General features: G+C 29.4%; 1 protein-coding gene across 1 annotated transcript; it reads right to left on the minus strand.

Moving 5' to 3' along the window:
* Nucleotides 1–2,044: 2,044 nt before the first annotated feature.
* On the minus strand, nucleotides 2,045–9,890 carry LOC114190410 (RNA polymerase III subunit RPC82 family protein). Its single transcript, XM_028079280.2, has 14 exons — nucleotides 9,612–9,890; nucleotides 9,386–9,539; nucleotides 9,049–9,167; nucleotides 8,886–8,967; nucleotides 8,166–8,314; nucleotides 7,300–7,456; nucleotides 7,130–7,194; nucleotides 6,291–6,402; nucleotides 5,453–5,593; nucleotides 5,265–5,302; nucleotides 5,068–5,160; nucleotides 3,483–3,566; nucleotides 3,239–3,388; nucleotides 2,045–2,246 (listed from the first exon to the last, which is right to left on the minus strand). The coding sequence occupies exons 1-14, from the start codon at nucleotides 9,678–9,680 to the stop codon at nucleotides 2,106–2,108; spliced, it is 1,554 nt and encodes a 517-aa protein (XP_027935081.1). The 5' UTR covers nucleotides 9,681–9,890; the 3' UTR covers nucleotides 2,045–2,105.
* Between the last annotated feature and the right edge of the window lie 5,824 nt (nucleotides 9,891–15,714).

The following is a 15,714-nucleotide window of genomic DNA, read 5'->3' on the forward strand; positions in this document are numbered from 1 at the left end:
ATTATCAAAAGAAGTGTGATGTAGATTTTTTTTCACCCAAATAATTTTGGATCGTCAAAAAAAAAAAAGAATGTACCGTAAATTTGAATACTTCTATACTTAATTTGTATGATGTTACCGTCTAATACGTGATTAAAATAAAAAAAAATGTTGGACCAAACAAAATAATAAGTCTTGAAAAATTTTATATCGTTTATAATAAGTTAAAAGGTAGGTGTCACTCACTATGTAGCATAATTTATGGGAAATATGTCTAGTAAGTGTTGAAAGTATAGACCACTCATTCTCCTTTTGTAGATCATATTAAAGTTAGGGAGAATTTTAAACACTAATATATTGTAATACTTAATTCTAGGTAAAAAGTAGTTTGGAGAGACATGTGATTAACAACTCTGGAGGAAATTTGGAAACATAGGAATGAAGTAATCATCAAGCAAAGGAAAGTTGATCCTGAAGAAATATTTGGTCTTGTTCAAGTGATAACTTGAACTTGGATGAAACATAAAATTCTTTCAATAAAATTTTCATATAGTGATTGGTATTTTTCTCCACTTTTATGTTTAAAGTCTATGTGATATTTCATCTAAAATAGGTTTAGTAAAGGCTTTAGTGATCATTGGGTTCATTATACTATATGTGTAGTCTGGTCTATTCTTTTACAATGAGATTTATTGTATCTGTTTTGGGCTTGTAATTTGAGCCAGGAGTGTATGGGTCCTGCTTTTGCAATTTTAACTTGTTGGATTTTAGGTATTTTGTTGGCTATCCTGTTTTGTATGGTTTTGATGTCAACCTTTTGCATCTTTTATACAGAGTATGTATTTTTTGTAAAAGGGTTAAAGCACCTAATAAGTGTTCTGGTATGATTTATTCATTCATTGCTGATAAAAAAAAAATCACTTCATCACCATTTTGGATCAAATGCTAAATTAATTGCTTGACTAATTAATTTTTTTTTAATTATTTGAAAACCTCTGTTATAAGTTAAGGAAAGCAAAATAATACAATGAATAAGAATGTCATGTGTAAATGCATTTTATCTAAGTATACAATTATTATAAAGTAATAGCTCGTCCAACTAAAGAGACGTACAATCTATAAATTTCTCTACCAACATTTTATAAAAACTTTATAAAAGCAATAGTAAATTTATAATTAAAATTAAATTATATATGTTATAGATTATCTATCTAAATGTTTTTAATAAAATGTTATTACTTTTTTATTGTTAAAAGTATCTATAAGAAAGACTATTAAAAAGAAACTTATCACTATGCATAAAAAACCGTATAATGATTCGTTTAAACCTTTCGTCTTGGGAATGATAGCAAAATATTGAGGTTCATGTATAATACAAAAAGGGTTATGTTTTTTTATCCTAAAATATAATGCAATTTAAAGGAGAAAACAAAAAAAAAAGTTAGAAAAAGAAAAAAAGTCTCGTGTTAACGTCTATAAGAGCACATGTCCATAAAAGAAAAGTTAGTATGACTTACCGTTTAGTCATGAGATGAAAAAGACTACACCTATACATTTTTTGAATTTAGAAACCTAACAACATCAAACTTTGAAATAGATTCAGCAACTAAAATCACTTTATATTTTAAAAACCAAAAAAATAGTTAACCAATACAAAAACAGTTAATATTTCAATCAAATCATCCTTGCTTGCACAAATGTAAAATTTCGGTTCACATCTCCCAATTAAAATTTGCAAATATTGTTTCATCAGTGATCATTTCATATTTAAGAAAAGAAATGAATGTGTAAAGAATTGGATTTTATATCCATGGAATTAGTTCGAAAGACTTTACTTTAGTTTTATATAACAAAAATATGTACTGTTTTTTATATTAAAAAAATGTGTACATTTTGTAGGTTGCCAAAGTAGTGATTTTGTATTAAAATATCATACTGTGGCTTTGAGAAAAGATTACCAACATGGTAAGTGGTATTTTCATTCGAGTGATTTCGTTTTGTTTCCTATATGCGAGTATCTAGCAGTTTGTTAACGGCAATGAAAGTTAAATTTGTGGCTGTCAGGAAGAGTTAAAATTTGTCATTCTTTTAATAAAAATAATTACAATTATCCCAAAATTTGGTATTCAGAAATCATGGAAAAGCATGAGAGCTTCATCGAGCTTCGTCAATGATGATCCCAGGAGTAACCAGACATTTAGTAGGCGTTTGTATTTCTTCTGCAGTGGCCCTGGCTCCTTAAGCTTGTCTTTAGGAACATTTAAAAGCTGAAACAAGTAGCAAGAACACTTCAGTACCAACCAAGCAACATATTAACGCAGGAAATGTAGTAATAATGCAAAGCATTGTCATTAGCACCAAAAAGTACCAACTACATTATATATTTTGTTTTCGAGTATCAGACTAAGTCAACAATGGGGGAACTCTATTCTCAACTGAAACTGTCATTACGCCAACAAGTCCATGGAAATTGGCAGCAGCTTAGATGATGAAATATAGCACCTATGACTACTTACTTAAAACTGCCCTTTTCTAATAGGTAATACAAGGTAGACTCCGATAACTATTACTTCAGACTGGAATATTTGATAATGGACAAAAACAATGTACAATGCAAACTTTATAGCCATTTGCACCTAAAAGATTTACAAAGACATGATTATTAGTTAAGTTGTAATATATGTATGCCTTAAAATAGACGACAAATCCGTATGGCTGTCTACATATCAGAAACTTGTCTGACTTATCTTCAACAGTCTCAGAGTATGTTGGGAATAATTTAAATTGTTGATCTTTAGCTGGTGTTGTGGAAAAGAAACTGTTTTTGGAGAGTTATAGATGGTTTTTGGGGGCATTTGTTTAAATTTACCAAAAATAAAAAATAAAAAGCTAATTTTATGTATCTAACAATTTAACTTGGGATAATTTTTTAATGTTTATTATATGTTAATTTTCACAGCTATCTCACACGTCCTTAATGTATCCCTTTTTACAGATAATAGGATCATTATAATTATCTGAATATAACATTTTATCAATTCAGCTATGATTAGGAAAACATATTAGGAATCAAAATAAAGAGATGAAAGACTCCTTAAAAAAACTCTATGGAGGATGGGAAACTACAAGAACCACATTCGTGTCACCACGAGGTTTACACAAAAACCAACACTTGCTTAAATATTATAAGCTAATCTTATAAAAATATTTTTATTTAATGGAGGACAATCAATTTATGAAAAATTTTAGATGTACTAACCTCTTCATCCTTTTCCTGCTCAAAAGCCATTCTTAGGCTCAAATTTAAGGCAGCGTGGTACATCTCATCCAGTACATGTTCCCAAAGCAGAGGTTTATTGACTTTCCACATCAAAATAGTTATTTGCTTTACTCCCGTCGCAACTACTTTCTGTAAGACGATTAAGTTGTGAAAAGATGAAATATCAAGACACACTGGTAAACTCATTTCTAAAATGTTTATAAATATTGAATAGATAGACCACCTCCATATACAAGTAATTGTCCTTCCATAACCTATATAGCAACTTTGGAGCCTCCTTTTTCTCAACCAGAGTAGATGCTGCTATCTACAAATTAAACAGAAGCACTTAAAGGTCACAGCAACACTATAGAATGAGTCCATTGAATTTCTTTATTATTAGATTTGAAAAAAAAAAAGGAGGATTATGTAATTCCTGGCAGAAACATCAGTTTATAAATATTTCATTGGATTTCCGTATATGCGAAGCATCATGGAAGACTGTCAACGTGGATGAAGTTATTACTCATCCTAATCTAACAGCTTTTGCATGAGATAATTGGTTATTTGTATCTCAATTAGAAGTGGTCCATGTCTAAGCGTCAATAATGGAATCTCTTTTATTTTAATGAATATTTGCTTATTCATTGTAGAATATTAGCTTTCCCGATTTTTGAATAAATAAATTAGGAAATAGAATTATTGTGTCTTAATTAATGTCATGGGCATGTAATATATATAGACATAGAATGAAGGAAATCTTCAAAGAGAAAATTTTTGACATAGTATCATCCCCGGTTTCCTTCAGCGAGATAGCCACTCTTTTCTTTCTTCTTGGTGGCTCCTAGTTCCTGTGGGTTTCATGCTCTATGATTCTAGTTCATGGGGTTTCTCTCTTCTTTCTCGGTTATTGAAAATTCGATGATTCTACAGAAAATTTGATGGTTCGCTTTGACAGGAAAAATGATCCCGCTTGGGCATTTTAATTCCAAATGTTTGTGCAAAGGAAAAGATTCTTGGGTCATCTTGATGAGTCTTCTACTGTACCCGAGGCCCAACCTTAGTTGATTACATAACCTATATAGAAACTTTTTATGGTAACTTGGACGAAGATATTTACATGACTTCTCCTTTGGTTTTGTTCTCCTCATCTATGTAAGAGCAAACGTTATTGAAGGGCTACCTACAAGCTCCTCAAGCATGGTTTGAAAAGTTGAAAAGTTCCATTCTACTGTCCTTGGTTTTTCTGTCTTGTTTGCTGATATACATTGTATATATTGGGAATAAATATCTGCTCATTCATGGTAGTATATTAGCTTTCCTAACTTTGATTAAATAAATTAGGAAATAGAATTATTTCATCTTTATTACTATCAATGGGTATGTATTATTTAAAGAAATGAGCGGAATAAATGAAATAACCAAAGGGAGAAATTCTGACACTAGGTGCAAAATGTTGACGTGGGAGGTTTGATCCTCCATCCATATTACATTAATATGGGTACAGTACTATAATCCATTACATAATAGAGCAATTTTTAAAACTAAAGGTATGGGTGTACACTAATATAATTTTTAAATAACACAAATGAAGATATAAAATATTTAGAGATAGCTGGGAGAACATTTATAATATTTCAAACACCCCTAAATGCCATTACTCAGTTCAAACTTTAAAACTCATATGGGGTTACTGCAGTGAACAATAATCCAAAGCATCAAGTTAATTGGAGTAAAATCTCAAACTGTCAACATCAATGAAAGAAGACTGACAGAATTACAATATTTATTAGCAAATTTAATTTTAACTTCATTAATGAGTAAATCACCTGATCTGTGTCATGAAAACAACCATCCTTTGACAGTAGCCTGAACATTCTGTACGCATCCCTTCCATACCTTTTCAACACAATTGACTCAACCTGCAACACACGGAACATAAAATTAGACAGTTTTACACAACCAAAATATGTATGTGTTTGTATGTGTGTGTAGTGCAATTACTAAACAACACAAAGATTAAAACCTCTTCATTTTGAGCCCGTTCAATAATTTTCTTCAAATCTGAAAAGGGAAGAGTTCTGAATTACAAATCACTAAAGGAATCATAAACCAGGACATTAAAAGAGTTCTTCGAAATTAACAAATAAGAAAAAAAAAAGATAGATGTTTTATATCAGAAGTAGTCTTCCATGAGGAAAATATCAACTTTACCAATACTATATGCATCATCTACAATCATCCTCTGTGAACAGCCCAACTGACTAAGGGAAGCTCTGATACGATCTATAGTCATCGTTCGTCCTGTATCGGTCTTCATCACCTCTGCTGTAATTGTATCAAGCGACAGGGGAACTGAAACATAGGATAATACAGCATAAGTCAATACATAACCATGAGATAACGGTGGTGCCATGGACGTCTTTCTTTTCTCTATATGGTCAAATAAAAATCCGTTATAACAGAAAATTTACAAAAGTGAAGGGAGGTACGGAATCCTTCTTAACAAAAGAATAAAACAGAGAACAAGGGAGAGAGAATCAACAGAACAAACTACATGATCCAACATATCTACTAGGGAAACCCATTTAAAGAGGCCGTATGCCTCCATCTATCTAAAACAGAAAAATTACAAAAGAGAAGAAATGATAGGGAATCCTTAATAAAAGAACAAAATAGAGAACTAGAGGGAGGGAGCAAACGGAACAAGATGCACCATACAACAAAACTACTATAGAAACCCCTTTAAAGAGGCTAGGCCATATGCCTCAATCCATCAGTTCATCCATCCATCTATCTATGGCCTCATTACTTCCTCCAAAATCCCAAGAAAGTGAAAAACACGGATTAGTTGTTCAGAGACAGTTCACACACAACAGCAATCTTGTCACACTAGATGGGTCAGCTACATAGATTGGGTTCAGTTAAAAACTAAATTACCGAGTATATTTCACCATGAGATAATTTCCTCAAAGGCCTTTTGTGTTTTCCCTCTATTCTTTCTCAACAGTGAAAAAAAAAACCCAATCATAAAGCAAGGAATCTGGTTCACCTGAATTCTCCATTTTCACCTTTTTTTCTACAGTTTTTGTGGCCTCCAATACTGCACTTAAGACAGTAGCAGTTCCATCATCATGCTGAGTTCTTATATTCTCAATCAATGCCTACAATATGCATAGAATATTTAATTGTAAGCTTCTGAAAACAGTAAGCAGACAAAAGATTAAAAAAATCATCTCAACCAATTCAACACAATAGCTTATAAATATGATATCCATGAAAGCTTTACAATCGTTTACTAAAACAATTAAAAAGAAAACAAAGAGCACATAAACAAGATAACAAAACCTCTATCGTCACATTTATCGCACAGGCAACAGCAAATATAGTAACATCAACAAGGAAAAATAAGTAAATGTCAAACTGCTTTACAGGAAACAATACATAATGATACATTCATGTAAATATAGCCGCCCCCCAAAACAATGAGCTTCTTCCTTTAGCTGATTCCATAAATTCATAAGTAGGAAAGGTAACATGTGATACAGATTGATGCTAACTTTTTATCGCAAAGATGACTATTGAACATAGGTTCAAAAATTTTGTCAACTTAAATTTGACCAAGCCAAATGTTAAAGAGCAGTTTCAATCAACAAGCAATCTGTGTGATTTCATGCTTTGTTTATCCAGATTAACATTTATTATTGATTTTTATTCAAAACTTTTGACTATCACTGACAATCTAGTATGCTTTTATAACTCCGAAGCTCAATACCCTTTCACAGTAAGTTAAATAAAAGAACTGTACAAAAAAGGTCAAAATTCAAGGAAAAAGGTAGACTGGGTAGTGATAGCACCATGTTCAGATAAGAAATCTATTGTAATATCTACCTTATGTCTAAGATGACGAATAAACTCCTCAAAATTGGCACGCCAAAGAATTTCCTCCTCTTTTTCTGCACCAAATTTTGTATGACTTAAAAAAATTATAATTGTACGAAAATTTTGTTAACTGAAAACAACTAAGTTGATCTGATCACATAAGATGACAATAGTCTTACCATCATTCTCTTGAACGCTAGCAATTTCATCATCATCTGAATTTGTTTCTCTGTCAACTTTAGATTTCATATCTGCAGTGAATGAAAATCTGATTGCATCCCCAGGCACTGCTGCTTCTACAACACGCTGTTCTAATGTCTCGGGTGGTTCAAATATCTGAAAGGTATACATTACAAAGTTTAAAGTGTTCTCAGAAAACTTTATTATCAAGCTTGCAAGAGTGAACACATTGCAGTTGCAACTTCAATAAAATGGTAGCAGAATATTTGTGAATTTTGAACTTAATAGCACTTATTTTACTAAAAGTAACTTAAACAAGAAGAAATAAATGAAGGATCATTGTGCATACAAAAATCAACAATTAATTGGTAAATTGATCTCACCACTATATGTTAGAGATCTCTAGCATCGACTGGGATATAACTAAATCATAATATATATATATATATAGATATATATATATATATATATATATATATATATATGTATGTATAAAAGTGGAGTAAATGTTACCTAACAAGTCAATTTTGTAAGGTTAATTTAAGTATAAACTCACTTACTAAAATGATATTCGAATCATTCAAAACCTATCCTGGTTAAATTCAATAGGACTGTTGTGTCACTTCTATTAGGCTCCTGTTAGATCACTTCTAATCTCACACTTGATTTAAATAATAATAATAATAATCAAAGGAAAAAAAAAAAAAAAAGCGCTTCACTATTCCTCAACATAGCTGTTAGTGGAACCCCATTAGAAATCTCACGTGCTCACACCCAGTAGACAGCAAATGCCTCTCACCCCAAATCATTAACCAAAGATCACCCAACTTCCTAAAGAAATTGACCTGAGTGAGCAGTTATTTACCTTGGCAGCCTTAGCACCCCGCTTCCTAGTAGTAGTTTCTTTAAATGAGGTAGAAACAACCGGCTCAGGGGCAGGGCAGCGTTCGACAAGTCGAGCTGTTAAAAGTTTACTCAGTATCTCTCGTACAACTTTTGTATCCACGGCATTTTCTGCAAGTATATCATTTAAAATAAAATAATTTGAAAGGATTCCTGATTTTGCGAGATCCAGGTGAGCTCAACCATGTTTTATATACAGTAATTTCAACATATTATTGAGAGTCGATTATATGTTTGATTAAAATGAATATCCTGTTCAATTATAGGCCCAGTAATATATCACCCTTTAACATAATTTAGAAAGACTCAGTGTAGTTCTTTGTGTATCATTACCTCCAATTGTAAACCAACTACGCCCTCTCTTTATGTACAACAAATTTAGTAAGTTGTATAAGATGTACCATTCTTATAACCCAACCCAAAGCAAACTACACTGTTAGTACATGTACCTTGATCCAATCCAAACATACCTTTAGTATTCATAGTTTTAAAACCTACCCGCAGTTCCCTCATCTGATTCACAAAAAGGAATTATGACTATATGATTTAGTCGTTAGGTTACACAAATCTTAAAAGAAAATATGTGCGGATTTGTGTAAAAAATATACCTTTTGTTATAATTAAATCGACTAATATAAGCAAAACAGCACTCGACCTATCAAATGCATCATAAAACACTTGCCTTTCCCTTGACTTGCTCTGTCAACCATTTGTTTCAGGGTAAGCCTACCATCGCGAAGCAAACCATCGAGAAGTTCCACACACTGCAAAACAAGTGGACAATACTGAGCATTTTAAGCCATAAAACTAAAAGCTTCAAAGAAACCAATAAGGATCAAACCGACTTCTTCATCAAGCTTCCGCGACACAGTCTCCAGGAATTTGGGAAATCTCAATCGGTGGATTATGTTATCAAACAACACCAAGTACTGAGTTCTAACTCTCAATCTGTCTGCGCCATCATCTGCATTCATAATAATTCAGAACATCATAATCAGCCAATGACGCCCTAATGGAGAAGTATTCGTTGCAAACATTATCACTACAGCTATGAAGTCTGTTTTTTAAAAATTATTTTACTCCAACATGTTTATTGCAAGTATACAATGATAATTAAAAATAAAAAGAAAAGCAAAAAAAGAATACAACAATGGGATTAAACAAAAAAAAGTGTTATGATACCATCATCTTCAGGAGCAGAAACAAATGCTTGGCAACAATTGTGTTGAACTAAGACGAGTAGGGAGTTCTTGACTTGGTCCTTAGTAAGCTCCGAGTAGCGAACCAATTGATCCAAAGTGAGGACTCCATGACTAAATAGATTTTCGCATACTTTCTGCACACACAAAACTTCAATATCAATGCCGATGCAAAATAAATCAGAGAGACGCGAAAGTGAGAGAATTACAGCGACGAGATTGCCGAAGTGATTGGTGATGAGGTGGACGGCCAATTTGATGCCGAACTGTGTAACCATTTTCTTCAGAGAGAAAACGGCGAAGAAGCAAGAAATTTGAGAATAATAGGGAGGAGAAAGGCGCGGGAAGAAGGGGATTTAGGGATTTTTAGAGTTCGCTAGTATTCTACAATTGATCAAGTCCTTTTAGGGTATACTAATATCCTGGCAGTTTTTTGTAGTTCGGCGGTTAAAATCTTCTGCCCTTAATTCAGTAGATCACGTCTTCGATTCTCCCATGAAACGGTTTGCTTGACCATCATTATATTTAGTTTTCTCCATATATAATTTTAAAATTAACTCAATTGAGTTTTTAATCTTTTATAATTTAGTGAATTCTGAAAATTTTAAAATTTTTTAATAGTGTTTGTGTGAGGGTTATCTTGTATTATTATATTATTTAGTTTTCATTTCATGTAATTTTATAATATTATAATTTTATAATTATCCATTTAACCATATCACTCACTTTTTATCATATTATTTAGTTTTCATTTCATGTAATTTTATAATATTATAATTATCCAGTTAACCATATCACTCAGTTTTTAAGTTTTGAGAACTCAATCAATAATAAAAATTTATTAGATACTCGATTAAAAGTTCTTCGAATTATTAGGAACTCAAAATTAATTAATTCTCTTTTTAATAATTAATCATTTTCATTTTTATAATTGTTATAATATTTAATTTGTAATTATATTTTTTATTTATTAATATCTTAAAAAAAAGATAAACACTAATATTAATCATAATAATTACCAATTAATAATTTTTTATGTATTAAGAACACCTTCTTAAATTTGAACTCTCTCTAATTTTCTTTTATATTGTTTTTCTACTGTGCATTTAAAATATACCTATGAATACACTGATTTCTTATGTTTTAAAAAAGGTCAAATATATTTTTGATCTCTTAAATTTAAGTGAAAATTTAAATTAGTTCATTTTCGTAACTTTTGATGAATCTAGTCTTTTACCATTAGAAATGTGTGAAATTAGTTCTTTTATCCTAATTTTGTTAAGTTTATTTGACTTTTTTATGACAGAATTTCAGTTGTTTATATAGTTTGGCACATTTCCGTCATTTCAATGTACAATTCTTTTAATTGTTCATATCGTTTGACGTATTTCTACTTCAATGTACACTAAACGTTAAATAAACTTAACAATTTTATTAAAATAATAAAATTCATGCATTTATAAATAAGAGAATTAAATTGATCAAAAGTTTCAAAGAGTAACTAATTTAAATTTTCTCTCTGAAAGTTAAGACACCAAAAACATATTAGCACCTTAAATCATATCAAAAAGATTTTTAAAATATCAAAATAAATGTATTGTTAATACTAGGGATGACAAAAATATTCGTGCCTACAGATATCCGCGGATAAAATCTGTGGCGGATATATCCGCAGGTATTTATTACCCGCGGGTAGCAGATATTTTAATATCCGCGGGTACATGTTACTCGCAAAAAAATTAAAATTAAAATTTAATTTATATTTTATTAAGTTAAATTTAATTAAAATTAAAATTAACAGTATATTTTATTATGTCAAATTTAATTATAATTAAAATTTAATTTAATTTATATTTTATTTTTATAATTTTATATTATAAAATTTATAAATTATTTTTTTTAAACATTTACGGGTATCAGGTATCCACGGTACCCACGGGTTTCAAAATTATCCGCGGATATTTTTTAAACGAGTATCCGACAGGTAAACAGGCGGGTGACGGACAAATTTTTTTTTTTTTTTGCGGGTCGGGTTGTGGGTAGACACTATCTATACCCGATCCGACCCATTGCCATTCTTAGTTAATACTCAACAGATGATAACACAATCAAACCAAAAAGAAGTGTTGTTTATATATATATATATATATATATATATATATATATATATATATATATATTTATTTATTTATTTATTTACAAACATCAAGCAACAAGATGTCAAAATAACAACATTTTGAATTTATGTGTGTTGTGTTCTTTTCATTATCTTGGTTCTTTTGAAAGTGAATTTGGTGCATTAAAAGTTTTAAAACTATGTCTATTTCACGAATCACAGTTACTAGGATTGTCAAGGTAAGATAAGTTCACCCAAGATTGAGTTAGTTCAATCAATTTATTTTATTGTAAACTAAAAAATTTATAATTTGACTCGATACATTGCTTGATGGACTTGTTCAAGACATTTAATTCTTTTAATTTATTTTATATATTCATTGAAATATAATCAAAATATATTAATTCGACTTAATTTTTATATAAAGTACAAATAAAGTTGGTAATTCCAAACATTATTATTATTATAAAATGGTAGTTAAAAATTAAATATGTAATTTGACAAACAAATCAATTAAACATGTAACTTGTTCAAACATGATTCAACAATATCATAAAGTATTTCAAAACATTAAATTATCAACATAGTAATTATAAGTAATAACCAATTATAAAAGAACAAATTATTAAGAAGGTATGTTTAACTATGTTGCAAGTTTCTGATAAATTTGAAAGCTTTCAATTAAGTATCTAATAGATTTTTGTGGTTGATCGAGTACTCAGTAAATATAATTTGTTCACAATCCGTTGTTAAATTATATTATTGTGTTAACCGGTGATGTGACTGTTAAATGATTGGCGTGATTATTATGTTGTTATGTCACTCTAGTGACTTGTCACCACATATCATCTTATTATTTTATAATTTATGATTTTATAATTTTAAAATTTATAATTATATATTTTTATATTTTTAATTTAAAATTATATAATTATAAAATTATGATTTTATTATTTGAAAAATTCTTATAAACTTCTACCTTGGGAGAGACGGTTTATTTAATTGCATATTGAAAAAAAAAATGTTTTAGAAGTTGGTTTTACATTTTTCCAACACTGAAAATTGAATTCCATTAAGGTAAATGTTGGGATAATTATAATGTTTATTTTTTTAAATAATATTTCTGAAAAATAATAATTTTAAAATATACATTTAGGTTAATGGTTAACGTAGTGGTTATAAGAAACTTGTTGTAGGACAAAAATATAAAATAAAAATTTTAGTTAATACAAAAGTCTTAATGCAGAACAATATCATGTAATTAATAATTTTTTGAAAAATTAATACATCATCTTTTATATCCATAACATTTATACAAATACAAACTTTATAAAATAATACTTTATTTAACCAAATAGATTTTTTGTTGTTTATGAGAGAGAAAAAATCTTGCAAATCCTTAGACAATTATAATTTTATTATTTTAATTTGAAGTTGTATAATATAAAATTATGATTTTATTATTTGAATAAAAAATAAAAATATACTACAATTTTATAATTATACAATTTTAAATTAAAATATTAAAATTATAAAATTATAAAATTTAAAATAATAAAATAACATATGGTCACAATTGAATAAGACGACAATGTGATATGGCAAAATAATAACCAACGGTCACATTTGTTAACTGAATTTTCTAATTCAGCCGTTATTATTTACTATTTTAAATAAATATAAATTATTATTTTTTATTATGCACGTTTATGTACATTTACGTACATTTAAGGATTTTTTAGTGCTACTGTGTTTCTTGTCTTTTTTTATCAGTTGTAAAAGTTAAGCCTATAAACTTGACTCCTTTTCGCTGGGGAATAAGTAATATACAGAGGAGTAGTGTCCTCTGATTCAAATCATCTCTGTGAGTTAACAACATCACCCACCTAAGAACAGAAAAATTAACTGTGGTGATTCAATTGACAAAATTAAACTTATTAAGTAATCAATTCTTAATTAAAAGTTTATAAATTTAGTAGGAATTTAAAATATAATTAACCCAAAAAAAATGATAAATCAACTTTAATCCTAATTGAATTTGTTTAACCCACGAAATTAGGTTTAATTTGTTCTATATTAAAAAAAAAATATTTTCCAATCCAATCTGGTTCAAATCCACAGTGAAATTAATTAACTTAAAATTTTTAAGTCTTTTTAAAAACCTAAAACCTGGTCTATTATGATAAAAAGTTTGAAAGAAGAAGAAAGTAGTCATGTAATAAAATGGAGGTAAATAATAGGTTATATAGAGAAGAATAGATATTCACGATGTAATAATATATTGAAAAGTGTAATACTTCCTGTACTTGAAGTTAGAGATTCCATGTATTGCAAACTAAAAGACTTCCTGAACTCCAAAAACATTTAACTATCTCCATTGTGGAGTGTAAAAATCATATCCCACAATAAAGAGGCAATAGTGGTTGAATTTTGATTACATAAAGAAATGTAAGATTCCTTTATCAAGTTTGGAGTCTGAAAGTGTAAGATGTTGAGGTTTGATTCCATTGTAAAGCCTTGTTATGTGCCGTGCTTTTTTCTTTATTTGTCTTTGCTTTGGTAGAAAGTTGCAACCATTTTTCCTCTTCATTAGTTCAAAACTCGTAATAAGACCGATTAAGGTTGGACCAACAAAGATGTCAAAGGCTATGTTTGTTAATTATGTGCCTAAGTTTTTATTTGTTTGAAGGTAGAAAAACAATATTAAGATAGTGAATAGAGTTTGAAAGTGGTGGTTCATAATTTCTTTGTATGTGCATAGTTTGGAAGAGAAGAAATAGTAAGGGATTGAGAGAGGGTGTTGGTAGCCAATTAGTAGCGTGTAATGAGTAGCAGACAGAGAACTTTTTTAGAGGGAGACTTTAAAGGGTAAGTTGTAAGGAAAATCTCCGGAATTGCGCCAAGGGTAGGTTAAGTGGGTCATGGCAAAAAGTCTTCTGTTCTTCAGTTGGTGCTGGACCTGTCCCAAGGAAAAATACACCTCACAAATACTTATTTTAATTCTCAGGACCTAAACTTTCTTTTAATTTGTCTTATTCAGTTTTCTTTCTCTTGACATGAATCAAATGACTAATAGTGAACTCACCACTATGATTGATTTGGTTAATTCACTTGAAACGATGTGTTATTACATCGGTGAAAGTTTAAATAAATATATTCTCGATCCTTCGATTTTTATATGATATTGAAAGTCGATGAAGTAAAAGGATTATAATCATTATTTTTAAAACTTCAAAATTAAATGTATGAAAGTTGAAAATAGAGTTAAATTCTAATCAAACATAAAAACAATATTTAACCAAAACTAGATTTAAGGCTGTGTATCAACTAAGTTATTATTTGCACAAATAAAAAAGGCGGAATAGTGCCAATGATTTGTGTGACCGAAAGAGGGAAAATGGGAGGAAGGCTTCCCTCGATGCATGAAGATTTGTAGGTGTTTTATCACTTTTACGTTTTTACACTTATTCTTCTTCTTCTTTTTTTGTGTCTGAATTGTTGGATCTTTTCAGAAAAATGATTACAGGAGAGATATAATATTAGTGAGATATGAATTAAATCCACATATAAAAGATTGTCATTCGTGATAGAATTGAACAAAAATTTAAGAGGGATTAAATTATATTTTTATTTATAAATTGTTTTTTCTAATTAAAAAAATATTTCCTCTCATCATTTTCTTTACTCAAAATAAAACACATGATAGTATAATCCGACAAAATATGACAATAATATATATGAAAGTGAAATAAAATTTATTATCAACAATAATATATTAAAAAAAAAAATCAACTTTAATCATAATGATACTTTATGCTATACAATGACTTAAAATCTTCAATAATTAAATCAAAACTAAAGTTTGTTGTCATCTCCCTTTAAATATAGATTATCATACTATTTGTTAAGAATACAACTTCTATTTTATTTCTCAACATGATATTGATTATTTTTATTGCAAAAAATAAATTTCAATTGTATTTATTCTAACCGGAAGAATCATGGTATGAACCCCCCATTTTATATAAGTCCTTCGTACTTTGTCCATTTGATTTGGTGAGTATTGTCAAATTTGAGGACGCTTTCCCGTATCACAACGACTCACGTTGTAAAGAATCTTCAGATGCATTGTATGTAACTCTAAAAACTTTAAACATTTTTTTTCATTTTCTTCAATTCTTGGATTCTTATGAAGT

Source organism: Vigna unguiculata, chromosome 7 (genome assembly GCF_037176805.1).
Source record: "Vigna unguiculata cultivar grain cowpea cultivar isolate G323 ecotype 2 chromosome 7, ASM3717680v1, whole genome shotgun sequence".
NCBI classification, from domain to species: Eukaryota; Viridiplantae; Streptophyta; class Magnoliopsida; order Fabales; family Fabaceae; genus Vigna; species Vigna unguiculata.

Bases quoted from the DNA above. Each gene is read 5' to 3' on its own strand.
- LOC114190410 (XM_028079280.2), bottom strand. From the start codon at position 9,680: ATGGTTACACAGTTCGGCATCAAATTGGCCGTCCACCTCATCACCAAT. The intron at 7,195-7,299 runs GTAAGACTATTG...AATTTGGTGCAG, and splicing joins TAGCGTTCAAGAGAATGATG to AAAAAGAGGAGGAAATTCTT. The intron at 6,403-7,129 runs GTAGATATTACA...TGCATATTGTAG, and splicing joins TTCGTCATCTTAGACATAAG to GCATTGATTGAGAATATAAG.